The sequence below is a fragment of the Paramormyrops kingsleyae genome, chromosome 15 (assembly GCF_048594095.1).
Source record: "Paramormyrops kingsleyae isolate MSU_618 chromosome 15, PKINGS_0.4, whole genome shotgun sequence".
In the NCBI taxonomy this organism is placed as follows: Eukaryota; Metazoa; Chordata; class Actinopteri; order Osteoglossiformes; family Mormyridae; genus Paramormyrops; species Paramormyrops kingsleyae.
The window spans coordinates 14,118,017-14,146,002 of NC_132811.1; the positions used below are offsets into that span (position 1 = coordinate 14,118,017).

Consider the following 27,986-nt stretch of genomic DNA (forward strand, 5'->3'; position numbering starts at 1 on the left):
TGGTCATAGAGGATCTTATAAGAGATTTTTATTCTCAGTTACTGAGGAACAGTAGTAAAAAGTTTGAGTATGTCCATCAGATCAGTTTTCAAGTAAGCCTACTTAATTGCGGGGCACAGACCAGCTCTGAGACACGTGAGATATGAATTTATTGTAGTTCAGATATAGATTGTAATATATGCGGGAAATCGACTAAAAAATGCATCATAAATCTACCTGAACAATATGCGCACAATTTAAACAAAACATCTTTGTCATCGGGACTTCACAGGTCTTAACTGCGCTCTGGCAGGGCAGAGGAGCCGTCGTCTCCGATAAGGGCACATGCAGTGAAAATGTTACGGCCGGTTAATAAAGCTTGGGGCACGGACAGAGCCAGCCGCATCCGAAAGCTCTCAGTCCGGACAGATGGCACTAAGTTGGCTTTGAGAAGCACCCGCTGGGTTCCGCTGACCGGGTAGGGAAGTGTTACATTATCTGCGCCGTTTTAGCGGCGCGGGTGGCTGAAGGTGACACGTACGCCTTCATGTATCCTTGGAGTATTGCCGGTCCGATGTTTTAATCAAAACTACACTGTCATATTATTAGCTATAGCTGGATGGGCGCAGTTGAAAAAAGTTCTGAACTAGCAGGCTCTATTTTATCGTTGTAATAACATCCCAGTAAGTAAACTTTTTATGGATACGTTGTTACGTGCTATTTTATCATTCTACATTCTATAGATGAATAAACATTAAATTAAAACGCGGAACATTTTACTGTATGTTTATATAATTAGGAACCCGGTTTGTCGAAGAACACATCAAAGGTAACGTGATTTATAAAGTGATATAAAACTGCTGAAGACTTTAAAAAAATAATTACTGGAGTATTGTAAATAATTCCGTGTCTGTTTCAAGCAACCCACTAGGTGGTAGCAAACTATTCCTTTCACTAATGTTCTGGCTGACATGTTCATTAATGATTTGTGCTTAGTTCCGTGATGTACAATATCAAGCACGTTTAAATGATAAATATTTATAGATCTACGAAGTACACCTTTTAGAAGTATATTCTAGGTATTTTAACGAAATTCAGATTGCAATTAAAATGTCTTTTGGCAATGTAATTTACAAACTACAAGTAAAATTTAACACAATCAATCTGCGTTGACCATAGGCCTATCAACGACATCAAATAATTTCCAGAACTCAAAAAGTACAAGTAGGTCACCAAGTCCCTAAATAACACAAGTAGACCCATTTTTCAAAAGAAAAACATAGAAACAATTATCCATTAGATTGTCAGTCAAAATTTGAAATGAAACATGCCATTAAGAAGTAGGCCTACATATGGAGAAGCTAAACTCTAGTGTGCATACCCCTTGTAATACTGACAGATTTAAACTGGTTAAAGAAACCAGCTTATGTAAATGTATATGCACCATAGCAACAAGAATTCCCTGGGGTAATTACCACAGCGTCTGTCCTGTGATATATTCTTAAGCTCAATTTTAGCCTGCTTCTTAAATGGTCATGCTGGTCACACTGCAGCCTGGAGGTCTGAAGCACAGAATTAGCTTAACCTGAGGTGGTCTTTCATGGGATCCCCCAGAAGTGACCCATTAAGTAATTCTGCTGGAGTCTGTCTGTTGATAGGATTAGTCATGTGTTTGGGTTAATACTTCATATTCTTTAAAAAAAAAAAAAAAGGTTTTCTTTCTCTAGAGAGAAAATCTCATGCATCTAGGAATAGACATTTCACACTGGATATGTTGCAACCCATACAATACAATAGTCAGCATAATGTACTAAAATGTTATTTAATATATATATTATTTATTTTACACTATGCTGTGGACTGTATTTTGGCTTGGATCAACAATTTCTTAGTATGTGAAATGTGTATTGTTGAATATTTCCAAACACAAAGTTAATGTGTTGGTGCAATAGATGCGTTACAGTAGTTTCAAGGCTTTCATCAGAAACAGTGATAGTAAAATGGGATATTTTATGCTGCAAGTCTTATGTCTTATGTATAGGAAAATTGAGATCAAACAGATCAGGCTGCAGTGACCGAGTTCAGTTATTCACTCAGTTCATCTCTATTCAGTTTCAAAGGCATTTACACAATCAAAGGCAACCACATGAGTAATGTTTGTTTTTATTGTTGTACTTTTTAATTTGCATACTTGTGACAATGAAAAAAAACTGTTTCTCCTTGGTCCCATTATAACCAACATAGTACCAGTTTTAAGCTACTTTACATCACCACTGTAGTTTATTGAACGACTTTGTATCCATGTCGCTAGATTTAATAATATTATTTTAGTACTTTTGAACATAATGCCAACACATTTTTATGTGAATATTGCATGCAGTACCAAGGTACAGAAACATAGAAAGATACAATGTCACTCTGCTCTCTGTGGTCTCTATTGGCTTGACCAGAGGCTTGGGTTGCTGATCTTCTGGACGGTGGGTGGAGGTCAAATCCACTGAGCTGGACATTCAGTTCCATGGTGAATGATTAACAGCTGTATACTGTGCCAGCGAAGTGGACATTTTGGCTTATCTCCGCACATTCCCAGCATGTGAACAAATCTTACAAAAACGGCAACTGGGTTTTCTTCATGGGGAACAGATACACCGCACATGTTCACTAATAGATTAAAAGTAAAGTTATAAATCATTTTATGATCAGCATCAATAAATTTACACTGCGGTAAAATAGCCAATGAAACAGTCATTACCAGTGATCAACATCTGGGTCTGACTTTAACTGCACGCATCCCTTGTTCTCTGCTTTATATAGCACTCGTGAAACACATAGACCACTATTTGACCACAAATATAAAAAAAAAATCGGGCAAATCAGGAGCCATTTTTAGACAGCATAACACATCACGGTGCATTTTATTGTGTTTAAGACTGATGGAGAGAATGAATAGTGCGCAGAAACGAGAAACGCGCTTATTGTCCTGCCTTTTGCGGTTTAAGTAACAAACGCGTAACAAACGGAGTAAGAGAGTTCCAGGGGTCACCCGTGTTCACTTCCACTTTATCGTAATGAAGCCGAGCGAGAATTATTCGTCTTGCGTGCTGGAAGACCTTTCATATCTTGAAAAATAAGTATACAATGCGAGACAACAGGGTCTGAACGAAAGATTGCCGTTAAATATAAATAAAATGCTGAAAATAACAACTAGGCATCCCTTTTTCTGATCTTTGAGGCCAACATTATGATCACGTTTGCAGAACGTGTATGTTTTTTTGAAGTTTTTCTGCTGTTTTACACAGCATGGGTATGATTGGGAGGCGGCTCAGTTTGCTATGCTCGTTGAGAGATTGGGGTTGCGATAGCGGTGCGTTGGGGATAGTGTTATGAATACAAAAGATTAGTGCCGGCGGGGGGGCTTCCTCGTTGACTGTGGGGCTGGAGGAGTCCTTTTGGGTTTGAGCTGGTGGCGACTCTAGCGGCTGCAATGGAAATTAGGCTTTCATTTAAGTGAACGATATTATAACGGTTACTGCACTGATTTTCGTGAGTTAACTTCGTCCATTTCGCGCAATGGGTGAGATTGTGTTGTCTTAAGAGTAAGACATAATTCAGTCCGTTCAAAGAATGAATGACCGTTCATTTTGTTCAGGAACGTGATCAATGACGTCGATCATACCGTTAACTATTATCTGTTTCGCCACCAGTTCTATAAATATTTGTATATAAATTAAATAAAAGGTAAGCCTATAAGATTGTAATAGGCCAATTATTTTCAACTGCGGTATTTATTATCCTTTTATTTAAAGAATGTCTTTTGGGGTCCATATAGATTTTGAAAATCTATAGCTAGAAAAAAATAGGCCAATAACAATATGAGCAAATGCCCCAAACCATTTGCTTCCATTAGTGATACAAAGGAGAAATTGATAAATTGCCATTTTAGTCTGTTTCTTTGACTTTAATGAATTTACATTAACTAATGGGATGGGCAAATGAAAAGGGCTGATTAGTGTGGAATGAGTTGGAAAAAAACCTATTCATCTTTGTTAGTATCCTCCTGTGTTCCTTTATGGGCTGTTTTACTACGAGGCGAGCTGAGGCCGCGTTCCCATTTGAAAGACTGGCAGGGGGACTGTGCTGAGTGCTCATCCCAAACGGAGGCTCCGACAAAACGGAGTTCAAGACTATGAATGCCGGTGACTCCTGCGTAACCTTCTGAGGTACTGAGAGCTCACCCTTAAATGACCCCTTTTTTCTGGGGAAAGATCTGGGGCACTTCAAAGGGGTCTCCAGACCAACTCCAGCGAGAATTTACACTGAAAACACTGGAAATCGTGTCTTTATTCTGACGCTTGTTTTTCAAGCAACTGTATTGTTGTTGTTGTTGTTGTTATTATTATTATTATTATTAGGCCTATTATACCAATTGCATCTATAAAAATCTCAGAAACGCACTGTAAAATTCCATACGTTGTACATTAAATAAAGGAAATGATTCATGCTTATTTTAATCATTAACATTTTATAGGAAAATTACGTAATTATGGGACGCATCATGTACAACGTGGAATTCTATATTCTTCTTATATTATTTTTTAATTTTTTTGGTTCTACAACTCACCGGCGTACTGCAGCTGCTTTGTCGTAGCTAAGTGTACGCCAGCGAACGCTATTCTGCTGTCATTGGGAGAATCCCCTCTTTCGCCACCCCCTTTGCAGGGCCCCACGTGTATGCCAGCCTGTTTGTAGCTGCGAGAGTTCAGTGGGGCCGAAGGGAAGATTCCGGAGAGATGCTGCTCTCCGTGACGGCGCACTCGCAACTATCAAAGCAATAGTTAACACAGGATGGATAATAACGACAGATATCTGCACCTAAGTAAGTGTACCGATGTTCCATTGCGTCTTTGACCGTCTGTTTCGAGCGCGTTTTAAGTCGGATTTTCCCTGTTGGGTTGCGGCGTTCGCGGCACTCCGCCGGTGGACTTTAGACGAGATGTCAATCCCGCGGTCTTCTTATCGGTTTAGCGAGTACTCGTCCCACAGCAGTTTCTTGACAAGGAGGATGTGCCCGTGGAAAAGTCAGCCGCTCGCAGCTCTGCCTTTTCCGACTGGGTCAGAGGTTGGCACTTTAATTGCGGTTTTGTTATTTATGGCCATTCTAACGCGTCTCCAAACTGTTCTCAGCCAAACCGCTATGTTAACTTGCATTGTGTTCCGCACTAGAATTAAGTGCGTCGCCGTGGAGGAAATGAAATTTTGGAGGATGCCATGAGGAAAGCACCTCAGAACCGTAAAAGGTCTTTCAAATAGTGGCTGTACTTCAACTGGACCACATGTATAATTTGCATTAGTTATAACAACATTCATGTATGTAATACACATAACTAGTGGTGCATATGGTATATTATGTTACGGAACAAGCTTTCTGATAAAGGAGGATGAATGCAAATAGAAAACTGACATTGTGTCCAGTTGTAGTAGGCTACATTTTTTGTGGGGCAGCTTTGCTTTGTGATATAGCTCTGATGTCACTCATGACATATGGATGTATTAGAAGCAGCTATATTTATTACAGTAGTGAAAATATTTTGCCTTGTTAGACATTTGTCAGAATATGGTGGTTGATACTGAAAAATCTAGTTGTAAAATTATATAAAGCTATCCCGTGAAACCAGTTGACATGACCGAAAAATGACCACAGATTGTTGAATCCATTATGCCACTTAGATCAAGAGCGTATTTCTCAGTGTTACATGAATGTCTGCTTAAGGCCAGATGTTATTTTAAATTAAGTTTAAATTCCAAAAGACTATCAGCAGTATCCTTTATAATTAGCTTTCAGGGTTAGTTTAATTTGTGTTTGACAGCAATAATATTGACTGCGGCATCAACTATTGACAATTACCTTAACTATATGAGAATTGAGAGGTGCAGTGTGTGGTTTCCCTTCTTATTACGCCAATCACCAATGAGTCAGAGCTGTTTTTTAAATCACAGGCTTCTCTAGGAAGTAGCAGTGTAAGCTTCCACTTTATTTGGCAGCGAGAATCTCGAGGAAGCTAAACTCAAGAATTTTCAGTTTGTCATCACAGTTAGTCATGCACTTGGTCATACATGAAACTACAGTAACCTGTTCACCTGACTAGGTGAAAAAACAGAAGTAGCTGGAGGAAGCCTAAACACAGCAGACATGCACTCCACACATGGCCCTGGTCACTCCCACAGCCCCAGAGATTTAAAGCCACAATGCTGCCTGTTGAGCTGATGCACCATCCCATAGAATATTATTTTTTAAAAATATGGGGGGAAAAAAAAAAAAATGTATAGCTGAGCATTTTGACAGGACATTAAAAGCCCCAGACTTAAAATGTAATAAATCCATAACAATGTATCTGACGTGTTTGCCGTTATATAGTAAATTTATGCACTCTATGAGGTGTATTTTGAGGTGTATTTTATGCTATGTTTGTGTAAATGGTTACTGTTATTGTGGCATGAAATAGGTTCAATTCCAGGGTTATTTTTTCCTAATCTTCCATCTTTGGTAATTAGTACTTAAGGTTAAAGTTCTGCACTGAATTAGTGTTTGTCTACATATGGTTGGTTCTTAGCTCTTTAGTCTGATGATCTGATTCTGACAGTCAAATGGGGCAAGATAAGTGGTATGGTCAGTTAATATGGCAAAGGATTCAACTGAAGGTAAGGGCTGCGCATTCCGCTAGAACATGCTGAGTTGTGTCCATTTGTGTTGCATCTTCACTTTGAAAACTGGGTGACAGGTGATATTTCAATAGCTCGTATTTAGTGACATTACCGAGCATAACATTACCGTTCCCCCTCCCTCACAATTCAGAGCAAATTCTTTCTGAATCTGATGTCTATTTTAAGGCCTAAGGGTGCGATTTTAACATGCCTGCTCCACTGTGCAGCCTGTTTTATGATTTGCCTCTGGGCCAAGGGCATAGATTTGGCTATGGATGGTAGGGAGGTGCCCTTCCCAATATTGCGGGAGTACTGTATGTGTGTCTAGTGGGGCAGGGGGCTCGGGGTTGATTTGGGCCCTACAAATGCTGAAACCAAACCTACGCCTTTGCTTTGGGCTTGTTGGAACTGCTAAAGGAGCTGTAGTGTATTTAATTCTGTTGCCCACACAATGCTTTTATGTAAGCTTGGTATTCTCTCCTTCTGGGCAATTTTCTTTTTATTCATTGCAAGACAGAGTGCAAGATAAAGCAGAAAGAATATGTGTCACATTTAGGAACGCAAAATAGCAGTCGTTATAGGAAGTAGTAACATTGTTATATAAGCCCGTCCATTAATAAAGTTGCAGTTGAATTTCTCATTTCATCTGCATTCACGAGTTACACTGTTTTTCTTCTGATATCTAAGTATTTATTAAAACTGTGTTTGGGGAGAAATACAGCAGAATTAGGTATGCATCTGAAAACCCCGCTCATTTGGGGGTCCACTCTACAATCACCTCGTTAGATAATGCTGAAGCCTGATGTGGGAGCTCATGGTTTGTTAACAGTTAACTAATGATGTTTTTACTCTTTATTCTTACCGTGGTGGTCAGGTTTTTGCTGTTTGTTAAAGGCCAGTATTTTCACGTGCCTCTGTTTGTTGTCAGTGTTTGTGTTCTCTGCGTATGCTTTACAATTTCACAAAGCGGAGATGTTTTTGCAATGTGAACGGTCATTAATGTGCTCCTTTAAATGAACACTGCTGTTCGTTTGTTGGCCCTTGGTTCTCTGCAGCTGCTCTCTATATATAAAGCAGCCCCTTCTCTTATTATTTTTATTTAAAAAAAAAAAAAGATTCCACTCTTGAACTGCCTGTTAATCCATTTGTGCCTCTCTCTCAAATGACATAATCGCTGACATTTCTGTGGTCATCTTGCGTATTATACAGAAAGATGAGGGTGCATGGAAATGAACAGTCCATCAGACGATATTTGAGGGACAGCGTTTGCTCAAGTTTGAAGCCATTGTGCTCAGCACAGGCTGAACTTCTACTCTATGTCCCAGATGGTGATTCATCTGTCCTTACATCAGGCAAGCACTGGGAAAACCTAAACAAGAAAAAGAAGAAGGGCCCGATTTCATCGCTGCTCACTTAATCCTCTCCCAAAAATAGCAATTCATAAAAAAATCTCCAGGTAGACAAATCTCTAGGGTAATGATGAGGTTGACTGAACCTGAAAATCACTGAAGCTAAAAAAGATTGGAAGATTATAGAGAAACCTGCTATTTAAGAATAAAAACTAAAAAAGCAACAGGTGCTTCTGACTCATTTTACTGACACCTGTGGCCTGTGGGATATTAAGCTGCTCTGCTTGCAATAAACTGCTCCCCCTAGACTGATCTGAGGATAATCTCAGTAATCCAGTAAGTGGCACAGACTCCACCCCAGCACCCTGCAGCCCCACTGCTATGCCCAGTGGTGAAGGCCATGGAGCCTGATTGGCCGGAGGCACAGGACTTTCCAGTAATGTGGCACACGGATGCTTCCCTGACTATTGACAGCCGGTTTGCTGATATAGGCTGTGGTCAGTTTAAGTAGTAGCTCACAACTAGTACAAATAGAAATGTGCTAAGGGTGCATCTGGTCACTTTCCAAAAGTGCTTAAATTATATTTCCAGCAGAAACAATAAACACAGGCACAAAAAATAAATTACAGTCGTGTCGCTTAACGATGGGGATGCGTTTTGAGAAATTCATTAGGCAATTTCGTCATTATATGAACATCATTGAGTGTACTTACACAAACCTATATGGTATACCCTAGTATACACCTCGGCTACAGTAAACTTTTTTTTAAAGTATAGAGTACACTAAAATAATGATAAAAGTACAGTAAATACATAAACCAGTTACACAGTTATTATCATTATCATATATTATGCACGTAATGGTGTGTGCTGAACTTTATACTGGCAGTGCAGTAGTTTGGTTACACCAGCATCACCACAAACACATTAGACACATCAGTAGGTGATAGGGAATTTTCAGTTCCATTACAATGTAATCTTATGAGATCCCCACTGTATATGCAGTGTGTCGTTGACCAAAACATAATTATGTGGCTCATGAATGTATATTGATTTACTGGTATTGACAGTAAATACAGTACAAAGTGAATCTACAAATCCTATCATTATGTCATCTTAATGGCCACCTTTTATATACAGTACTGTGCCCAAGTCTTAGGCAGTCAAAGGAAATGTTTAAGGATATTTATCCAGGTAGTTAGGCTATATTTGCAAATTCTTAATAGCACAATAAAAATGAACAAGAATTTTCTTCTGGTCTCCAAAAAGTTACTGATGTCTGGATCTGAATGACTAAATGAACAAGGCTTTGGTTCCCAAACCTCTCCTCGGGGCCACCCCAGCCATTCCATGTGTTCATTAAATTTTACTACCAACTCAATCAATTAATTAACTTAATTTGTTAAAGTAAAAAAATACCTGGGTATATTAGATGGTCAACTGCAAATACTGTAGTGATTTTAGGATAGGTTTTGAAATGACTAAGCTGACAAATTTTGACAAATATATGGTTCTTTTCAGTGTACTTCATGATTTACTCATTTCTGCTAGCAAGTCTGTGAGAACCACCGTCTTACTGTAGCATCAAACACTAGTGGAATTAACATTTGCTTGCGTAAATTTGCATTACAGGTCCATTCTGTTCAGCTATTCTATAGCTATACATTTTCAAGTTCTGAGTTATCAGGAATGCATCGATATATCATGATGTACGCTATGACTAATAAAAAATATATTGAATATACCTTTTTTTCATTCAGATAATCTATGTGCAGAACACTGGTATCTCCCTGCATTTCGACCAATCAGATGATGGTGATGCAACCACCTCAGTTAATCATGCTTTTGGCCCTGCTAGTAAGCAGGTATGGCTTAGATGATTTACAATGGAAAACCATCAGTGCGCAGTATAGCTGAGGTATGGCTCGGTTATTGGTGACAGTGGAAGAGCACCAATAGTTTTTCACCAACAAAAAGATCATTTAAACATCATTTTCTTTGACTGCCTAAGACTTTTGCATAGTACTGTATGTAACTTTTATGACTTTTCTATATGTTCAATATATATAATTTCTTCTAGTATTCAATATATGTAATGTGTTCCTCTACAAGGTTGTGGACAATCTGGAGTCACTGGTAGGGGACACGCTAAATGGGATGCTAGTTCATCACAGGGAAAGACCTGTATATTGGTTTCTTCCTTTTTCAATGGTCAGTAACTCATTGTGTCTAAAGAAAAATCGCATACCTCTTTATGTTAGTTACTGTGTATAACTGTTGGAGATAACTACCAGAAAAGTACTGCCTAATGCATAACTATTGCTGAATAATCCATTTGGCTGAAAATAAAACAGATTTTTCAGGGATGTGGAAAAGAATTTGTATTATTTGGGGAGGTGGCTTCCATTTGTGTGAGGCTGTTTGGGTGTTTTCCTGAACATGGCAGGTCCTTGTCATCATTCAACATGCACATGGAATTTTAGCTTATGGGTGATATAAAAAGGCTGGATCTGCCCTCAGATTTTACAGAAAGTGAATGATTCTCATGCCTTAGCTGTCCTGTTAGTTTTCTCACCGTGCTGCTCTGAGCACTCCGTACGAGTGCTGCTAGTGTTGCATTAGTTTGGCGGGTGTGCCGGTTACCCTGTTTCAGGTTCTAAATATCACACAGGATGCAGTGTGACCCTTTTGAGATGAGGATCTTTGAAGCACACCCTTCCACCAGTAAACCCACCCTGGCACTAGGTGTCCCATCTTCCCTATACCAAGGGCCGATGCCTATCTTATGCCACTGGTGCGGACAGCCTGTCCCACAGCGTTCATCCATCTGGCTGCTTTGCACTGGGCTCACCTTTGCCCGCGCTGGGCCATCAAGTCTGGTCTCCTTGGTGACAAAGTCACAGACACTGCAAAAAGATGCTCTTTTGTCATATAAGTTGGCCAGTTAATCTTGGTGTTCAGTCTAAATTATAAGACGATGCTGTAATTTATCATTAGCTTTTCGTTATATTTTGCAGTCTGTATATTAGACTAATGCAGAGCTAACTCTTTTTGAGTTTGACTGGTCAGCATATGAGGCCTGATCACTCACCGCTATGTGACTTTGCAAGGCAGTGGTGGTCTGTTCTGTTTTCATCCCTTGGGGGCTCCTGCCACCTGGCAGAGTGCAAACGTCCTCTGTCATCGTAGAAACTTTGACGCCACTCACCACCTGGCCCCACAGTTGGCGCGCACTCTGCTTGTCCGTCGGCTTTCAGCGCCAAGGCCCGCATGCCGGGTATGCTGCAGGCAGATTCTTATGGGGGCTTGTGTTCCCGGATTGCTCGCAACCCTGGCTTCCGTGACCCCTGGCGTCATGTAACACCTGGGTATGCTTAAACTGGTGAGATATCTTCTGGATGACCATGTGCTGCCAGTTAGCAGTACCTCTTTGCCCAGTCCTATCAAATGAACTTGGTATTATAGCGGGCACCTGTCAAAAAGGACCTGACAGGATCCAGCCCTCCCTGAGTCCTTCCCACTTTTTGTGATCCATTGGACATATGGGTTGTCAGTCATCTGGTACAGAACTGTCTTTATGAAAGGGGGAGACATACACCCCTTTAGATAGATTTACTAGTGGTACACAGATGTGAACATTTTGACTGCCACCAATAACCGATACCGAAAACAGTCAATGAAACTTGCCAACACCAATTAGCGGAATGATGTTACATAATTTTTTATCCTCTGTGTAAAATGAAAGATTAATTTAATAATGAATTAAAAGCATGTTGCAGGCCATATAAAACCATCTTGCAGGCCGGAGCATTGACACCTCTTGTAACTGGTGAATGAGCTAACTAAATCCACCATCCTCCACTATGGAAAATGGCTGATCGTTCAACGCAATCATCTGCATTATTTTAGTAATATCTTTAGCTGTGGTGCTACTAAATTTGAATATTGATAACGTCTAAATATCAACCCGAAATATTGGACAAAACTGACACATCAGACTGATCCAGATGTCTTGAATTTTATCAAATATAGGCCAATACCAATATATTAACCAATATATCATTCAAGGTTTACATTTCCAAAACATGCTTTTCAATCTACACATAAATACTTTTGATCATCTTGGGGCTTCAAAGGGTACTGATTTGTAGTTATATTTTGCATTCAGATGTTTGCCTTTTGGGGCATAAATGTACATAAAATGTACATCAGCTTCAAAGCAGCTATACAAAATCATTCAGCTACCCCTTCAACTGTACAGAAAAAGGTTTGTTTAGTAGCTTCTCTGAGGCATGGTAATCCCTGTCTTACCCCTCGTGGGACTGGCCCTGGCCATCGCACTGCCCCATTTGTGATTTGGTGGAGGCTTTTTTTTTTTGCCAATTTAACTATCATTAAAAGAGAAGCTCTGTATTTGCTGCTGGACTGTAGTTTTCAGCTTTTGAAATTAGCCCTTCAAAGGGGTAGCTTGCCTGCCCCATTCATATGAAGAAATCTGCCTTTATTCACGAGCGTCAGTCAATTAGCTTGCGCCTCCTTTGTTAAACATTAATCAGACTCTTAAACTGTCGGGACTGCCTTTCTGTTATGTAATTCATTTCATGTCCTACCTAACGATCTGCCAACTTTTCACCTCCTGAACACACGAATCACGCTCACTGGGCTTTCAAAGAATCCCCAAGCTTTTCATAGTAAATTATGTGCATTTTTGCACATATGGCGGATTGGTTCACCACACAGATGCATTTTAGCCATTGTGGTCACCTAATTAAACATAAATCCCTTTGTCTTTGGCAAACATGGTGGTGTCTTTCGTGCACAACACACTGCTTCCGACATGAGCATGATTGTAGATCATCGCCGGTCATCTGCGAGATGCTATTTTGAGCTTAGCTATTCCTCCCATTCCCAGAGCATATGTTTCAGTATATACTGTAGCTCATAAGGTCTACAAAATAGAGCTTAGTAAAAATGGGTGACAGAGGCTTCTTGTAACTGTACCTAAACCATGAAGGGCTTTGAAGGTGATGAGGATAATTTTATATTTGATTCTTGAAGAGACAGGCAACCAATCATGGAGGACAGGAGTAATGTGAGCAGATTTTTTAGTGTGCGTAAGTAGACGGGAAGTTAACAGTTCAGTGAGTAGCACTGCAACCTCACATCTCCAGGATTGGGGTTTGCTTCCTACTCTGGCATTGTGTGTCTGGAGTTCTATTTGGAGTTACACATGCTTCTTCCTGTTGTCCAAAGACTTGCGGTTGGATGAGTTTCTCTCTCTAAATTGCCCACAGTGCGTGACTGTGTTTCTAAACGTGTGGCCTGCTATGGACAGACATCTCATTTGAGGTGTTCCGCAGCCTTTTCCTCTGTGCTTCCTGGGATATGTTGCAAGCTCACGGTGATTGCAATGAGTAAGCAGTAATGAAGATGGATGGTTGGAAAAAAAAAGCATTTATAACTGCATACTGTGTATCAGATAATTATTAACCCATCCAGATAATTATGTGCAATGTTTAAACTAAAACACTTTCTCCACATTATTACAATTAAGAGAGATGCGTACAAAGTTAATTTGGAGATAAATGGAAATGTGCTTTGTCATTTAAAATAGGGGGAAAACTCTGAATTAAGAGGAAGCTGATAGTGTTCAAGAGGAATGAGGCTGGAGCAAAAACCTTCGTAACATGGCCAAGAAAGAATTCGTTTTACTCTCCTGTCATCCTTTCACGTCTTTAAACTCTCATAAATCACTGTCACATATGATTTGCTGCCTGGCCACACCATTGCATTCCAACTGTTTGGAGAAAAAATAAAGGATGACTTCTACATGTCCAGAATTGTGAAAACTGTATTAACTGCTGAATGTCTGTGAAAGTTGCTGCAGATTTATTCTCATTCTAAGTTGAAGTAAGATGAAGCATGAAGTATGTACTTTTCATCCAGAATCTCTCTCGCTTGTCTAATTTTTGTCAAACATGTTTTATGTATATACGGCTGTGGCAGTTGGGAGGGGGGGTTACTCTGTATGCTATAAAGCAACGTTAAGTCAAAAAAGATGTGACGAGAAGTGTTGCATTGTACAGTAGCACTGCCCATACTTAAAGGATTAGAGGCACGTGTGGTTTAATGTCTTGGGTCCTGGGCCTTGTGGGGGGGGCATCTCAGCTTGACATGGACAAGGTCCCCAGCCCCCCCACTAAGGACAGCTGGCCAACCTTCAGATAAACAGGTTGGATATACTTACCGGGTGTAAGAGGATTTAGCAGCACGACAGATCAGACATCAGCCTCATTTAGGAAAGAAATTATTACATTTAAGAAAGCTTGGGGGGCAATGTGTTGGGGGGGAGGGGAAGCCATACAACTAATGCTGTGTGGAAGAGCAGTGTACACAACTACAATTTCTGTTCTTATTTCAAGTTATCCTTGTTTCTTTTTTCTGTATTATTCTGAAGGTAACTTGGGTATCTGCAGTGTATATATGGAAATAAATAAGTGTGACTGCTCATCTCACCGTGCTCAGGACCTAGAAATGATTTCTCAAACATGGGCTCGGTCCATTTCATTTGGTGTAGCATTTGTGATAATGACAATCATAATTAAGTAAACCAAGCAACGCAAAATTAGCAGCTGAAAGTGTCACTTTTCCCCATTTTCAGGGCAAAACAGCTTAAATCATTTTTTAGAAGGTCACTGTTTTGGGCTTTTTTTTTTAAAATTCTCAGACATATTAGGAATTCCTCTCATTCAGAATCTGCACTGGAGTATGTTACGGCGAAGTACATTTACATTTATAAAAGCAGAGACATAATGATGATTATTGTAAGGTAAACACCAGGGATTGTTCAGAGACCAGATGTGGTATGTTTTTAACCTGATAATTGCGACGGTAGTGCTGACCTTTGAGATATGACTTCTCCGGTCAAAAGTCGCTTGGATTGCGCTGATACGGGATTCCGTCAGGTTTGACAAAATAGTCTGATACAGAGCGTTAGTATGAACGTTATTCTGTCTCTACGCTGTTCGTAATTATTACTAATCCTAATATTTATATCCCGCCGCGCCAAAAGCTGAAACGAGAGCCTCTTGACTCCGTTCCCAATACTATCGATATTGGGTTGTTTGATACAGCATTTCGGGGTTTTTCCTTGGCAATAAAGTGAGTATGACGTCTGAGCAGTGATTAATTACGAATAAAGTTAGCAAACACTATCGTAGATGGCGTTTTTTGCGACAGCTGGCAGCTCGCGTTTTGGCGCGCGGGCATGAAACGCACGGGCAAACTCGCCTCACGTCCGCAGTAAACCACGCGCCGCCGGTCCGCAGTCGGCTAGTTTGCGTCCCGGTCCGCAGTCTGCTAGTTTGCATCCCGGTGAGGTCCCGGTCTGCTGATCTTAACCTGCCATCGGCTACAAACCCGACTGCTCCGTTTGTTCCTGCCGCCCGGGTTTCAGTTACGCAACCGCCGTGCGGCTATCTGCAGGGACTACATGTATCCACCATGGCCTGATATGCGCGCGGTCTGTCCGCGCTGAAATGTGAAACCTTTTCAGGGCACCTAGAGGGGGGGAATTCTGGGTTCTTAGTATATAAATGCCAAGGTGGTTGACTTGACCCAACTTGCTGATTTCCGTCTCAATCATTTATGTATATTAATACTTAAATAATTAAGACCAAAAACTGAAACAAAAATGTAGGCATCTAAAAAAGAAAATGACTCATTATTTTCCTCTATTTTGTAGGGTGGAATTTTATTTTATAGGCGTAATATATTTAAGTCCAACCATTGATGAAGCCATCAGGGGGACCTTTTCTGTGTAACATCGTATCTGAGTTTGACGTGTAAGATAACAGATGTATACCACTCAGCGCCAAACGATCTCATACGCAAGAAAGATTTGGATTGTGGCAGCTTATTGTGTCCTGAAGTACAGACTGCTATGTGAAAAGTTTAAAAGGGGTAGTAGCCATAAATGGAGGGTGTATAACTTAATCACCCCCCCCCCCCCCAGTTTCTTTAATAGTTGAATAAAGGTGGGTAGTGCTGATGTCTCACAACTGTAGGGTTGGGGGATTGAACTTCAGATCTGCTCTTTGCACGTGGACTTTGTATATTCTTCCTGTGCTGTGCAGTCCTGAGACATGCAGTTAGGTTAATTGGTGTATTTAAATTGCCCGCTGTGTATCTGTTTTGTGATGAACTGGTATCTCGTTCTGTGCTGCCTGGGATAGGCTTCAGGTAGCCCTGACTAGAATAAGCAGTTGAAAGATGGCTGGAGATTCTGCTGGATAGTTGGGATTTCACTGTTGATGGAAGGCAGTGCTATTGAGGGGCTAAATCACATGCTGTGTGCATATGTGTAGGGAGTCGGTCCCCCTCTGTCCAATCCCAATACTGAATATATACAGAATGCAAGCAGCCTGCTACCCCAAACTGACCTATGTGGCTGCTAGTGATGGGTGAAATTTCTCTTTTTTTGGGACACAGATTGATTCAGTTCACCTAAAATATTTGTTCTGATTCATTCACCAACTTGTTCAGTGGCACTTCCTGTTTGTGTAAAACAGATCTCAAACACTTGTGTTCCAATATGTCAAAAAATTGCCTATTATTTAGGCTAAATATTGTTTAGGAGTAAGCTAAATGCCACCAATAAGTCATCTGATATAAATAATATTTGTTATTAAATTATAGTTTAAGTGTTTCAGCATTGTACCTTAGCTACTCATGTTTGTTAAAAACACAAACCCAACAGCTCATCATATAGTCAGCTAATGAGTCCAAACGCTAGCAAACCTTGGTTAAAATAATTTTGCATCGTGAAATTGTTGCATTTCTAAAATCCAATTTGCCGAATATGGGAAGTCACTGCACCTGTTTACCCCACCAAGAGATGATGCATTTCAGTCATGACTGAGGTACTGCTCTCTCATGCACCGACTCGCTCACCAGCTTCTTCACTCCTTTGGGTCTCTCATTCAGAACAAGAGATCCAAAGGAGTGGAGTGACTCTTGTTCCCCAACTCACTCACCAATTCCTTCACTCCTTCGGGTCTCTCGTTCTTGTCCTGGGGTGCGTTTCCCAAAAGCTGCCGCTAGCAACTCACACAGTTGGACCCATCTGGTTGCAAGGTATAAATACATTATAAATGCGTAAATACATTGAATAATTTAAATGATATATGTGCACACAAAATCGGTTCTTATTTCTGAGCCAAATGATCTGGCTCACTGACTCACTCGTGGTTGTGTGTTCACTGTGGCCAAATAAAATCCCAGGTTTAGTTTCCTGCCAATCATATGCTCACTTCCAGCCTAAACTTACATACCTTACTGGCTCTCACTGGCCATAGTCGAGGAGTGAAGCAGCATTCATGTCATATTTCTGAGGATAAGCGGAAGAGTGAAAAGAAGGAAGTGCAGGGAAGTGAATGTGATTGTATAGTAAGGGACCCATTCCTCACAAACAAATCGTTCACGAACGCACACCCTTAGTGGCTGCAACTGAATTCATACAATATGGAGACAGGGTCAAGAGGTTTATTTATTGGTCAGCTCAGCATTTTGCCATTTCACCATCTAAGATGCATAATCTACATGATTTAAAATGTGTTGATTGTTGGTGCCACACCTAGTGGTTTGAGGCTAGTTTCAAATATTGTACACTGAACGTTTTGATGGCCATGACAAAAAACAAAGGTTTTTGGTATTTAGATAATAACGAATGGAAAGTTTTATGAACTCTATGTTTGGATCTATACAGGTGCTTCTCTACTTATGAGCTCTATGTTTGGATCTATACAGGCGCTTCTCTACTTATGAGCTCTATGTTTGGATCTATACAGGCGCTTCTCTACTTATGAACTTTCAATTTACAAACTTTCACACATACAAAAGAAGAGGACCGTAAGTCCAAATTGTGCTCATTGGACTCCCATTTCCTGTCCACAACATCAATTTTGTTTTCTGCGCGCCAATTCCGGCTAGTACGACTGGCCGCTACTCCCGCCGTTCAGCAGCGTAGCGTGCGTTCTCCCAGCATCCTAGTTCTTTGTACTTGCGTATACCCTTAAAATGATGTTGAACGACTTACGAACATTTCAAGTTATGAACGGCAGTTCAGAACGTATCTCGTTTGTGAGTAGAGGAAGGTCTGTATTCCTTTTGTCTGTAGTCTTAGTGTTATGGACGCTCATTCTTCTGTTGAGTGAAGGTTCTTGTTGAACTATGGGGCCATGTGCTGTGGTTTAATTCGCAGGTTCCCCCGGGCCCATGAGTTCGCCCCCCACCCAGCCGCCCATGAGCTCCATGTTGGGACATCCCTCTGTTATCAGCACTTCGACAGCCCCTTCTCGGCACCACCCCTCCCCCGCAGGCGTCATCAGTTCCCCCATGAATGGGTTAGCCTCCCCTTACTCTGTCATCACCTCATCGCTTGGTTCCCCGTCCGTCTGCCTGCCTTCCGCTCTTGAAATCGACTTTGGGACCCTAAACAGTGCACAGGTAAGGCCTCGTGGGTTAGACAGGGGGCGCTGTGGTGCTGGCTCTCTTTAAATGCACGAGTCGCGTGTGCTCCCATCTGTTAACGAGTCCCACAAGACTGAAAATAACAGTAAATCAACTCTATTACTTTTTTAGTAAATGTCATCCAGAAAATGCACCAGTGACGTGATCTGGCATGACGCCTTATATGAATGCCTTTCCACGTGTTTCCTTTTAAGTGAGTCAACTTGCTAGCCAGGAGAAAAGTCAAGTTTTTATTTCATTAATTACCTGTTTTGTAATCTTATATAATATCATATTCAGAGCCAGTCAGGAAATCTACTGCTGTCTTTATGTCTTTTTTTTTGTGAACCTGCCCTTATCCCTTTTCTCTGACAATTTGGCATCCAAATTGACTCATCAAATAGGACAGGGCCCCATTTGTTTAAACTCAGTCCAATCCCTGTAAAAATAACCTTTTTACTGCCTTGAATGTTTCTACCAGTCCGACAAGACTGAGTTGTGTCTTTTCCTTTGGTCCCAGAAAATGTGGCCAGATCCTGATCTCCAGTCCCACTCCCCCTTTCAGTCATGACCCAGCACCTGTCATGTTTCCTTCCATGTCCCCCCTGCGCTGCACTTGGTGCCGTGTCTGTTAAACCAGAATGAAGTCCACCCATCACGTGGTTCTGTTTGCCCTCAGGCCATAATCAGGCCTTTTCTTCTGTCACACTGGATTCTTATGAAATGCTGGGATTGTGGGTCTATAGCAGCCTGCAGCTGAGGTTGGCCTTTTTGTGCTTTTTGATGACCGCTGTCCGGCTGGCTCTGTGGGCATCACTGTAGCCTCACACCTCTAGTACTGCAGGTTATGTTTCCCCTGCTGGCTCAGTATTTGTGCAGGTTCTATGTTCTCCGTGTGTTTTTCTGGGTTTACCTCCCCCTGCAGTCCAAAGACATGTAGATATGTAAGTTGGTGTCTCTAGTTTGATTGCTTGAGTGCATTTGCCCAGTCTGTCCCTTGCCTTGTGCCCATCGCCTCCTGGGACAGACTTCAGACTAACTGCAACCCTGTATCAGACCCACAGTTAGGATAAATAGAAGGGTTACATACATGAAGGAAATCCTAAAGAAAAACATGTAACTTTACCATACGTACAGTATTACAGCAACATAAGGTAAAATGGGAACCATGTGTAGCAAACAATAGCCCTTAGCGCTCTTAATCCTGTGTATTTATGATGCCCGTCTGGCATGCTGGAGTTCACCACTCTACTCACTCAGCCTGCTATTTTCTCATTATATCTACTTAGTCCGCTCCTTGGGGACAGCGGGACAGCACAGATGGAGGCCACTGCCCGAGTGCTTTTGAACGTGACATTGATCTGCTCTCTAGCAAAAGGAGTGTTTCATACACGACACGATTGCTGGCATGCTATGTTGTTTCTGTCTATTTATGTTTGTATTCATTGCTCTTATTTGATGATTTTATCCAATATACTGAGGTATTTTACCCATTTATACAGCTGAATAATTTTCTGAGGGACCAGGTTAAGTGAATCTTTTAGAGGATCTATGGTAGAGTCTATCCTGGGTTTAAAACTTTCTGGTTTCATGTCTGTGGTTTTAAACCCCCCAGTACCATGTAACGTACTTTGGATTGTAGCACACTGAGCAAATATGTGCTCCCCTCCCAGGTGGTCACATGATCGAAACGATGGCCACTCGTCTCATGTGCCTTCTTTGCCCCCTAAGATCAGTTCGATGAATGTCAGCAACATGGATGATGTGAAGCCACCTCTCACCCTGGGGAACATGAATAGTTATCAATGTGCCAGTCCTGGGTCCCTGACCAAGCACATCTGTGCCATCTGTGGGGATCGCTCCTCAGGTAACGGCCTGTGACTCTCACCACACAAACGTGTCAGTCCTCCAAAATAGGTATCACCGACCAATCCGGTGTCTGGAAATACCCACAAAGATGTCTGACGTCCGGATACATGCTGTGTGGCATTGTCCCCACACCAGATCCGTGTCCATCTTCATGCCTCTTTCCCTGCGAGCAGGGAAGCATTACGGTGTGTACAGCTGCGAGGGCTGCAAGGGGTTCTTCAAGAGGACCATTAGGAAAGACCTCACCTATACGTGCCGGGACTGCAAGGACTGCCTGATCGACAAGCGCCAGAGGAACCGCTGCCAGTACTGTCGCTACCAGAAGTGTCTGGCTATGGGGATGAAAAGGGAAGGTGAGAGCCGCTCCGCCTTGACTGGCTTCAGCAGTGTTGGCAAGGAGACCGCAGTAACTAGGAAACAGAGATACGGGAATCCCCAAGCAATGGAGATAAGGAGGCATATAAGTGTGACGGTGTAAATCACATTTAGGATGTGCTAATGAGAACACTGCCACAATGTCATTTCAGGTTGGTTAGTTATCCTTAATTGACAAAGAAACTAAACAGTCCAGGTTCAGGTTTTAGTGTGCCAATTGTATAATGTTAACACCTGCGTAGTATCTGATATTACAGAAGCTTTTATTCCACTAATTACTAATAATATTGCTTGGCTTGGTTGTTTATTAATTATTTATCCTTGGTAGACAAGTATTTAGGGATAGGTTTTGGGGTAGGATACAAGTTAGTTGGATTAAAAAATTTATGAGTTTTTATTTATTTATTTTATTTTCATTAGAATCTCATTTTACAAGCTAATGTTAAACTAGGCAGACGTTCTCTTGGAGACCTTTAGTGCATCAGTCCTTATTTGATGCCCATTTTCAGAATTCTGTTGTCAAGTTTAGTCATTGTTTTTTTTTCCTTCAATGGGGTCAAACTGCGGATTAATTGACAAAGGCTTTGGTGAAGACACGTTTATGTCTATTTACTGTATGTCTATGCTATCTGCTGTAAAAAAGCCATTTGTTTCATGTTGTCCACTTTTCATGTGGATTCAGGAATGTGACTGCAGGTCGTGTTTTGTGTCTTCAGCAGTACAAGAGGAGAGACAGAGAGGAAAAGACAGGAGTGAAAGTGAGGTGGAATCCTCCTGTGGCTTCAACGAGGACATGCCTGTGGAGAAGGTCCTGGCTGCGGAGCTAGCTGTGGAGTCAGAAGCAGAATGCTGTGTGGAGGGTAGCCCTGGCAACTCGGTAAACTGCCCATGGCGTCGTTTTCACTGACAGCCTTATTAATGTCTCGGCATCACCTATATAACTACCCTAACAGTCAGTGTTAACTGAAACATAATAGAAAACCAGTGCTGATGTTCTGAAAACCGTGTACTTGCTACAAAATGACACTTGTTTTTATATTATGACTAAGTCAATTATTCGGGTCATATTTCTGATGGACATGATTCTGGTTCCAGGTGTATGGTTATAACTGATGGCATATTTCATATATATAAATGTGTGTGTGTATGTGTGTGTGTGTGTGTGTGTGCCCCCTGCCTCGTGCCCTGTGCTTCCTGGGATAGGCTCCAAGCTCACCACGACCCTGTACTGGACCAGCAGTTAAGGAAGATGGATGGTTTCCTCATTTTGCCTCTCTTTGTCTTGGGCAGTCCAATGACCCTGTTACCAACATTTGCCAGGCAGCAGACAAGCAGCTCTTCACGCTGGTGGAGTGGGCGAAGCGAATTCCGCACTTCTCTGAGCTACAGCTGGACGATCAAGTCATTCTCCTCCGAGCAGGTAGGTAATTGAATGAGCCCTTTATTTCTTTGTCAGCGAACCATGGACTACTTCACAAAAATTGCCTACTATATAAAACATAAAAATATGCTCTTCAGTTCATTGATTCAGGTATCACATTGTGAGGGTAGCCTTGGGTTTTTTGTGTGGATATAGCTCCCTCTGCTGGTGAAGATGGATAACTCAGTATGTGCTTTTGTGGCTTTTCTTGCTAGTACACAATTTGGTACTTGATGCTTAGGACAGCATTCAGTTTTCTGAATGCACAGTGAAGCCATTCATTTCAGGTGGAGTATTAATATGAGCACTTTAATTTCGAGTTTTAAGTTAACCCTTAGCCCTTGTTATTTTCCCATGAAGTTGTTCTTTTACTATACATCAGCTTTCCAGTTTTTATATCCTTCACTGTCCTGCAGGGGGCGCCCTATGCTGCTGCAGTGCTTTAGCCATAGCATAGCATCAGTTGATTCCATATGCCAGGGGCAGGACCCAAAACTAGCCACAGCTGGCTTGGACTGACCTCAGCTGTGCTTATTTGTCCTCTAGGTTGGAATGAGCTGCTCATAGCCTCCTTCTCTCACCGCTCCGTCAGTGTGAAGGATGGCATCCTGCTGGCCACTGGCTTGCATGTGCACCGTAACAGTGCCCACAGTGCCGGGGTGGGCTCCATCTTTGACAGGTGTGTGTATGGCCTCCGCACAGTGTAGAAGCTCATTACAAAGGTCATGAGAAGAACAGAATATTAGGATGTTCCCATCCAGCCCTCACTGGGAGGAGGCCCTGGGACAGACTCAAGAATGGCTGGAGGGATTATATCTCCTAGCAGGCTTGGGCTGGTTTGCAATTTCCCAAAGGGGAGCTGGAGCTCATGGCTGGACATGGAAAAGTCTGGGTTTGCTGGGTTTGTTCCATTCTGGTAATTACAAGCATAGTGAAAATGGAAAATTTGCATGGATAATACGATACAGTCAGTCCTTCTACAACGACTAAAGTGTTACTGGAAAACCTTTCATTCACCAAAATCACATACTAAAATACACATATCCTCTGGGAAAATTATGGCTAAGGGAATGTGACTCCAAAACTTAGCAAGTTGCGGCAAACAAAATTAAATAATAAAAATAGTGATACCAGTGGCCAATAATGTAATTATATGCATTTTAAATAAATAATAATGATACATTAATTATATCATAAATATCCCCTCTGGTCTTAAGAGTCTCACAAGAAGTGTTTATTAACCACTTCAGCCCAACGTGCCTAAGTCACTAACTTGTCGATTGCTGAGAGTCAAGAGGACTGATGGCCAATAAGACGCTTCATGAACCATTTACTGTATTTTCTGACCCTACTAGATGGTGATCTTAGTTTACTGTGGGGCTTCCTTTGAGCCCTTTTTTGAACAGAGAGCACCATCTAGTGGCGTCAGAAAGTACAGTAAATGGTTCATGAAATGTTGCTTTAGCTATCATTAGTCAGGAGTAGTGAGCCACAGCCGCCATACATCCAGGCATGCACACAGCACAAATACGGTGGATTACGGTATATGGAGGGGCACTGAAGGCAACATGGATGCAGTGTACAGAAAGCAAATGTAAGTGAATTTTAAAAAGTTGCCCTGTTTTTATATGATAATTGGTCAAATACTCTTAGATTTTTATAATCTAAGACTTTGACCTGTGCAGTGCTTGGATGTACAAAAAGTTTGATTCTTTTAGATATGAAAACTGGTTCAACCGATTCACTGAAAATAACCAGTTCAAAGGAAAGATTTGTTTATGAATCTGACATCACTTGTTCACCAGGATAGCTGTTTTTGCATGCAAGGAGTGTTTCTCGCTAAAACCTGTATCGCTTTGTAGTTCACTTGGTGCTTTTCTCTCCGACTGAAAACATTGCAAATACAAATGCGATCCTGCATTGTATTGGACTTGGGTAGTAATATGTAAGTCGCAATAGAACAGATTTGTGGTGTGATATCACGCATTGTAACAGGACTGACTGTAATTGGTTCCTGCATTCAAAGTAAAAGTGAAAGATTATCACCTTTATAACCTCCCTCCCACCAGTTTCCTGCTCCTTACTTGCAGCATGTCTTCTTTTTTGATGTAAACATGGAATTAGGGGTGGGTGATATGACCTCAAATTATTATCCCACCCCTACATGGATTACATATCAACAGGGAATCTTTTAAATGCAGTGCTCCTCAAAATTGCTCCTCAAACATGGGCTTTGTGTCTCTGTTATATTGTAAACAAGAACATTGTTTTTGAAATAACCAGACATTGTTTTAGTTTTGGACTACAGAGCCAAGAGAACTCATTGTGATCAACCTGTTTTTGTGTAAAGCAGTCAGGGCAGCCTGTGGAAATTCACATCCTCCTTTGCACATGAACATTGTTTTGGTCATTACTGTCAAACACCCAATACAATAGAACATAAACAGATTTCATACATTTCCTGCAGAGTTCTCACAGAACTGGTGTCCAAGATGAAAGACATGCAGATGGACAAGTCAGAGCTGGGATGCCTGCGAGCTATCATCCTCTTCAACCCAGGTCATCACCATGTATACAGGTTTCTCTATGGAAGGCATGTCATAAAATGCCAATTAGTACACTCTTAAACGAAATACTAGTGGTTTCTTATATTAATTGTGTTTTTGGTTTTGAGTTTAACCCAAGCTGAAATGAGCATTAAAAACTTTCCAAGTCTTACATGTGTCCAGCTGTCCCAAGTCACCAATGGCTACTAGTTAAACAATCTGCTGAAATGATGTCACATGAATGTGCTCGGCTTGCAGATGCGAAGGGGCTGTCCAACCCAGCTGAGGTCGAGGGTCTGAGAGAGAAGGTGTATGCATCCTTGGAGTCCTACACCAAGCAGAAATACCCGGAGCAACCTGGTCGGTACGTGTCCCGTGGCATCGTCTTCCTTCCCAGCGGCAGTGTTGGGAAGGTTACTTTTGAAATGTAATAGGTTACAGGCTACTAATTACTCAGTTAAAAATGCAAAAAGTAAACTATTTTGAATACTTAATCAAAGTAATGTAACTTACTAAATTTGATTGCTTTCTGATTACTTTTGTAACAAATGTTGTAAACCGGGCAATAAATCTGAAAAGTCCCAATGGCTTTGCTGAGCCGTGCCGTCTGGGAATCTGCCAGAACAAGGCATTTCTGCACGGTGAAAAGATGCACAGCAAAAAATTTATGCTGTATTCTACATATAAGTTTTTTTTATTGAAAAGAATACATTCAGATGTAACCCCTTTGTAATCACCAACATTTGTATCTGTAATTTACTTACATATTTTCTCTGAGTAATAGATTACAGTTACATTTATTATGACCAGGTATCCTCCATTTAACATCCATTCACATTAAGGGCAGGTGGCAGGTAGAGAGCTGGCAGAGAGCGGGCAGGCGGTAGGTAGAGAGCGGGCAGAGAGCGGGCAGGCGGTAGGTAGAGAGCGGGCAGAGAGCGGGCAGGCGGTAGGTAGAGAGCGGGCAGGCGGTAGGTAGAGAGCGGGCAGAGAACGGGCAGGCGGTAGGTAGAGAGCGGGCAGGCGGTAGGTAGAGAGCGGGCAGGCGGTAGGTAGAGAGCGGGCAGGTAGTAGGTAGAGAGCAGGCAGAGAGCGGGCAGGCGGTAGGCAGAGAGCGGGCAGGCGGTAGGCAGAGAGCGGGCAGGCGGTAGGTAGAGAGCGGGCAGGCGGTAGGTAGAGAGCGGGCAGGCGGTAGGTAGAGAGCGGGCAGAGAGCAGGCAGGCGGTAGGTAGAGAGCGGGCAGGCGGTAGGTAGAGAGCAGGCAGGCGGTAGGTAGAGAGTGGGCAGGCGGTAGATAGAGAGCGGGTAGAGAGCGGGCAGGCGGTAGGTAGAGAGCGGGCAGGCGGTAGGTAGAGAGCGGGCAGGCGGTAGGCAGAGAGCGGGCAGGCGGTAGGCAGAGAGTGGGCAGGCGGTAGATAGAGAGCGGGTAGAGAGCGGGCAGGCGGTAGGTAGAGAGCGGGCAGGCGGTAGGTAGAGAGCGGGCAGAGAGCGGGCAGGCGGTAGGTAGAGAGCGGGCAGGCGGTAGGTAGAGAGCGGGCAGGCGGTAGGTAGAGAGCGGGCAGAGAGCGGGCAGGCGGTAGGTAGAGAGCGGGCAGAGAGCGGGCAGGCGGTAGGTAGAGAGCGGGCAGGCGGTAGGTAGAGAGCGGGCAGGCGGTAGGTAGAGAGCGGGCAGGCGGTAGGTAGAAAGCGGGCAGAGAGCGGGCAGGCGGTAGGTAGAGAGCGGGCAGGCAGTAGGTAGAGAGCGGGCAGAGAGCGGGCAGGCGGTAGGTAGAGAGCGGTAGGTAGAGAGCGGTAGGTAGAGAGCGGGCAGAGAGCCGTAGGTAGAGGCTCTAAGTACCGCTGTCAGCCAACAAAGACACTGTACTGTACAGCATTGCCTGATGTATAATGTCACAGTACTATAATGAACTCTAGTTAACCATATTTCACTTATCATTTGCTATCTGCAAAGTATTTAAACTACTTAGTGCAGCAATTAAAGGCATCTTACACTATGGGAGGGTAGAATAGCCTACACTTTCTAAGTGAATGTGATAATATTTTATCACCGTCTAGATTGTTTAACGGTGTGTTATACAGAACGTAATGCAGACGTTAAATGAAGGATACCTGTAATTTAATTATATAATGTTGTTACATGTAACTAGTCACCCAACTAATAGCAACTCAGTGGTTTCGTACTATGTACAGAATACCCTTCGAAACAAAAAGCATGCTTTTGTCCAAGTTATTTTAGTGTTTTAGGTGAAAATACTTTGGGGTAGGCTAGGGCAGATTTAAAGTAGTAAGGTATACCACGGTATTTTGAAATCTTGGTGATAAAATTTGCCAAGAGCAGGGTGGAAGGGAAGGAAGTAGGCTCAGCAGATTTTATCCCCGAGATTAAAAAATATTGCAATAGCATTGCTTTTTTAAAATACCACCAAAGTTTCTTCCCCCTTTCCAGGTTTGCCAAACTGCTGCTCCGTCTGCCTGCCCTGCGCTCCATCGGACTGAAATGTCTGGAGCATCTCTTCTTCTTCAAACTGATCGGCGATACCCCCATCGACACCTTCCTCATGGAAATGCTGGAAGCTCCACATCAGGCTACGTGACACAGGCTCCTAGGCTCTTTGTAAATATTATGGACATCGCTGTAATTGATGTAAAGGTTTAAGTCACCTCAGCTGTAAACTATTTTTTTGTACGGGGCATAATTAATAATGCAAAATTACATTTAGGAGGGCAAACGAGTTTTGTTGAAAAGAATTTCATAGAATTGTAAAAACTTTTGTTCCTGTAAATAGTTACGTAACATCAGGTCAATGCAATGTTGAAGCTAATGTTATGAAATGAAAACTGTATTAAAATTAATTTTGTTAAACTCGAGGTAGCACAGTGGCGTGGTGCGTAGTAGTCTTACCTTTCACCTCCAAGTTTTGGGGGTCAAATCCCACCCCTGCCGTGTGTGTGTGTGTGTGTGTGTGTGTGTGTGTGTGTGGAGTTTGCATGTTCCCCCCCTTCCTGCAGTCCAAAGACATGCTGTTAGGTTTTACTGCCATCTCTAATTTGCCATAGTCTATGACTGCATGTCCTGTGTTGGACTGGCATCCCATTCCAGGGAGCCCTACCCCCCACCCAACCGGTGCCCTTCTCTGGATAAGCAAATGGAAGATGGAACTGGACAATATTTACCGTTATGGAATATGTTTTATGATTGTGTCACAATAAAATTATTTAAACTTTTTGGATGTGCTT

General features: G+C 42.1%; 1 protein-coding gene and 1 long non-coding RNA gene across 9 annotated transcripts; one reads left to right on the plus strand and one right to left on the minus strand.

The window, feature by feature from the left end:
- The first annotated feature begins 356 nt into the window (after nucleotides 1-356).
- rxrgb (retinoid X receptor, gamma b) lies at nucleotides 357-27,975 on the plus strand. 7 transcript variants are annotated; one of them, XM_023804686.2, is made up of 10 exons: nucleotides 357-457; nucleotides 18,292-18,536; nucleotides 20,271-20,406; nucleotides 20,582-20,761; nucleotides 21,500-21,660; nucleotides 21,987-22,203; nucleotides 22,750-22,882; nucleotides 24,671-24,762; nucleotides 25,008-25,113; nucleotides 27,196-27,975. In XM_023804686.2, exons 2-10 carry the CDS (start codon nucleotides 18,306-18,308, stop codon nucleotides 27,341-27,343), a joined length of 1,404 nt encoding a protein of 467 aa, XP_023660454.1. In that variant the 5' UTR covers nucleotides 357-457; nucleotides 18,292-18,305; the 3' UTR covers nucleotides 27,344-27,975. The 7 variants fall into 7 exon arrangements, with proteins under 7 accessions (XP_023660454.1, XP_023660451.1, XP_023660455.1 ...); XM_023804683.2 differs by lacking the exon at nucleotides 357-457 and adding an exon at nucleotides 4,716-4,855; XM_023804687.2 differs by lacking the exon at nucleotides 357-457 and adding an exon at nucleotides 4,716-4,855 and having other exon boundaries at nucleotides 22,074-22,203.
- LOC111840150 (uncharacterized) lies at nucleotides 5,914-15,211 on the minus strand. 2 transcript variants are annotated; one of them, XR_002837310.2, is made up of 4 exons: nucleotides 14,933-15,211; nucleotides 11,122-11,470; nucleotides 10,765-10,936; nucleotides 6,026-8,050 (listed from the first exon to the last, which is right to left on the minus strand). It is a non-coding gene; the product is annotated as an uncharacterized lncRNA (long non-coding RNA). The 2 variants fall into 2 exon arrangements; XR_002837309.2 differs by lacking the exon at nucleotides 14,933-15,211 and having other exon boundaries at nucleotides 5,914-8,050; nucleotides 11,122-14,404.
- Nucleotides 27,976-27,986: the final 11 nt, after the last annotated feature.

What these genes read in the sequence shown, in the direction of transcription:
- rxrgb (XM_023804683.2), top strand. Translation starts at nt 4,825, where the DNA reads ATGGATAATAACGACAGATATCTGCACCTAA. An exon ending in CGACAGATATCTGCACCTAA is followed by an intron (nt 4,856 to 18,291) that starts GTAAGTGTACCG and finishes TTTAATTCGCAG; the next exon opens with GTTCCCCCGGGCCCATGAGT. An exon ending in AGTCATTCTCCTCCGAGCAG is followed by an intron (nt 22,204 to 22,749) that starts GTAGGTAATTGA and finishes TTTGTCCTCTAG; the next exon opens with GTTGGAATGAGCTGCTCATA.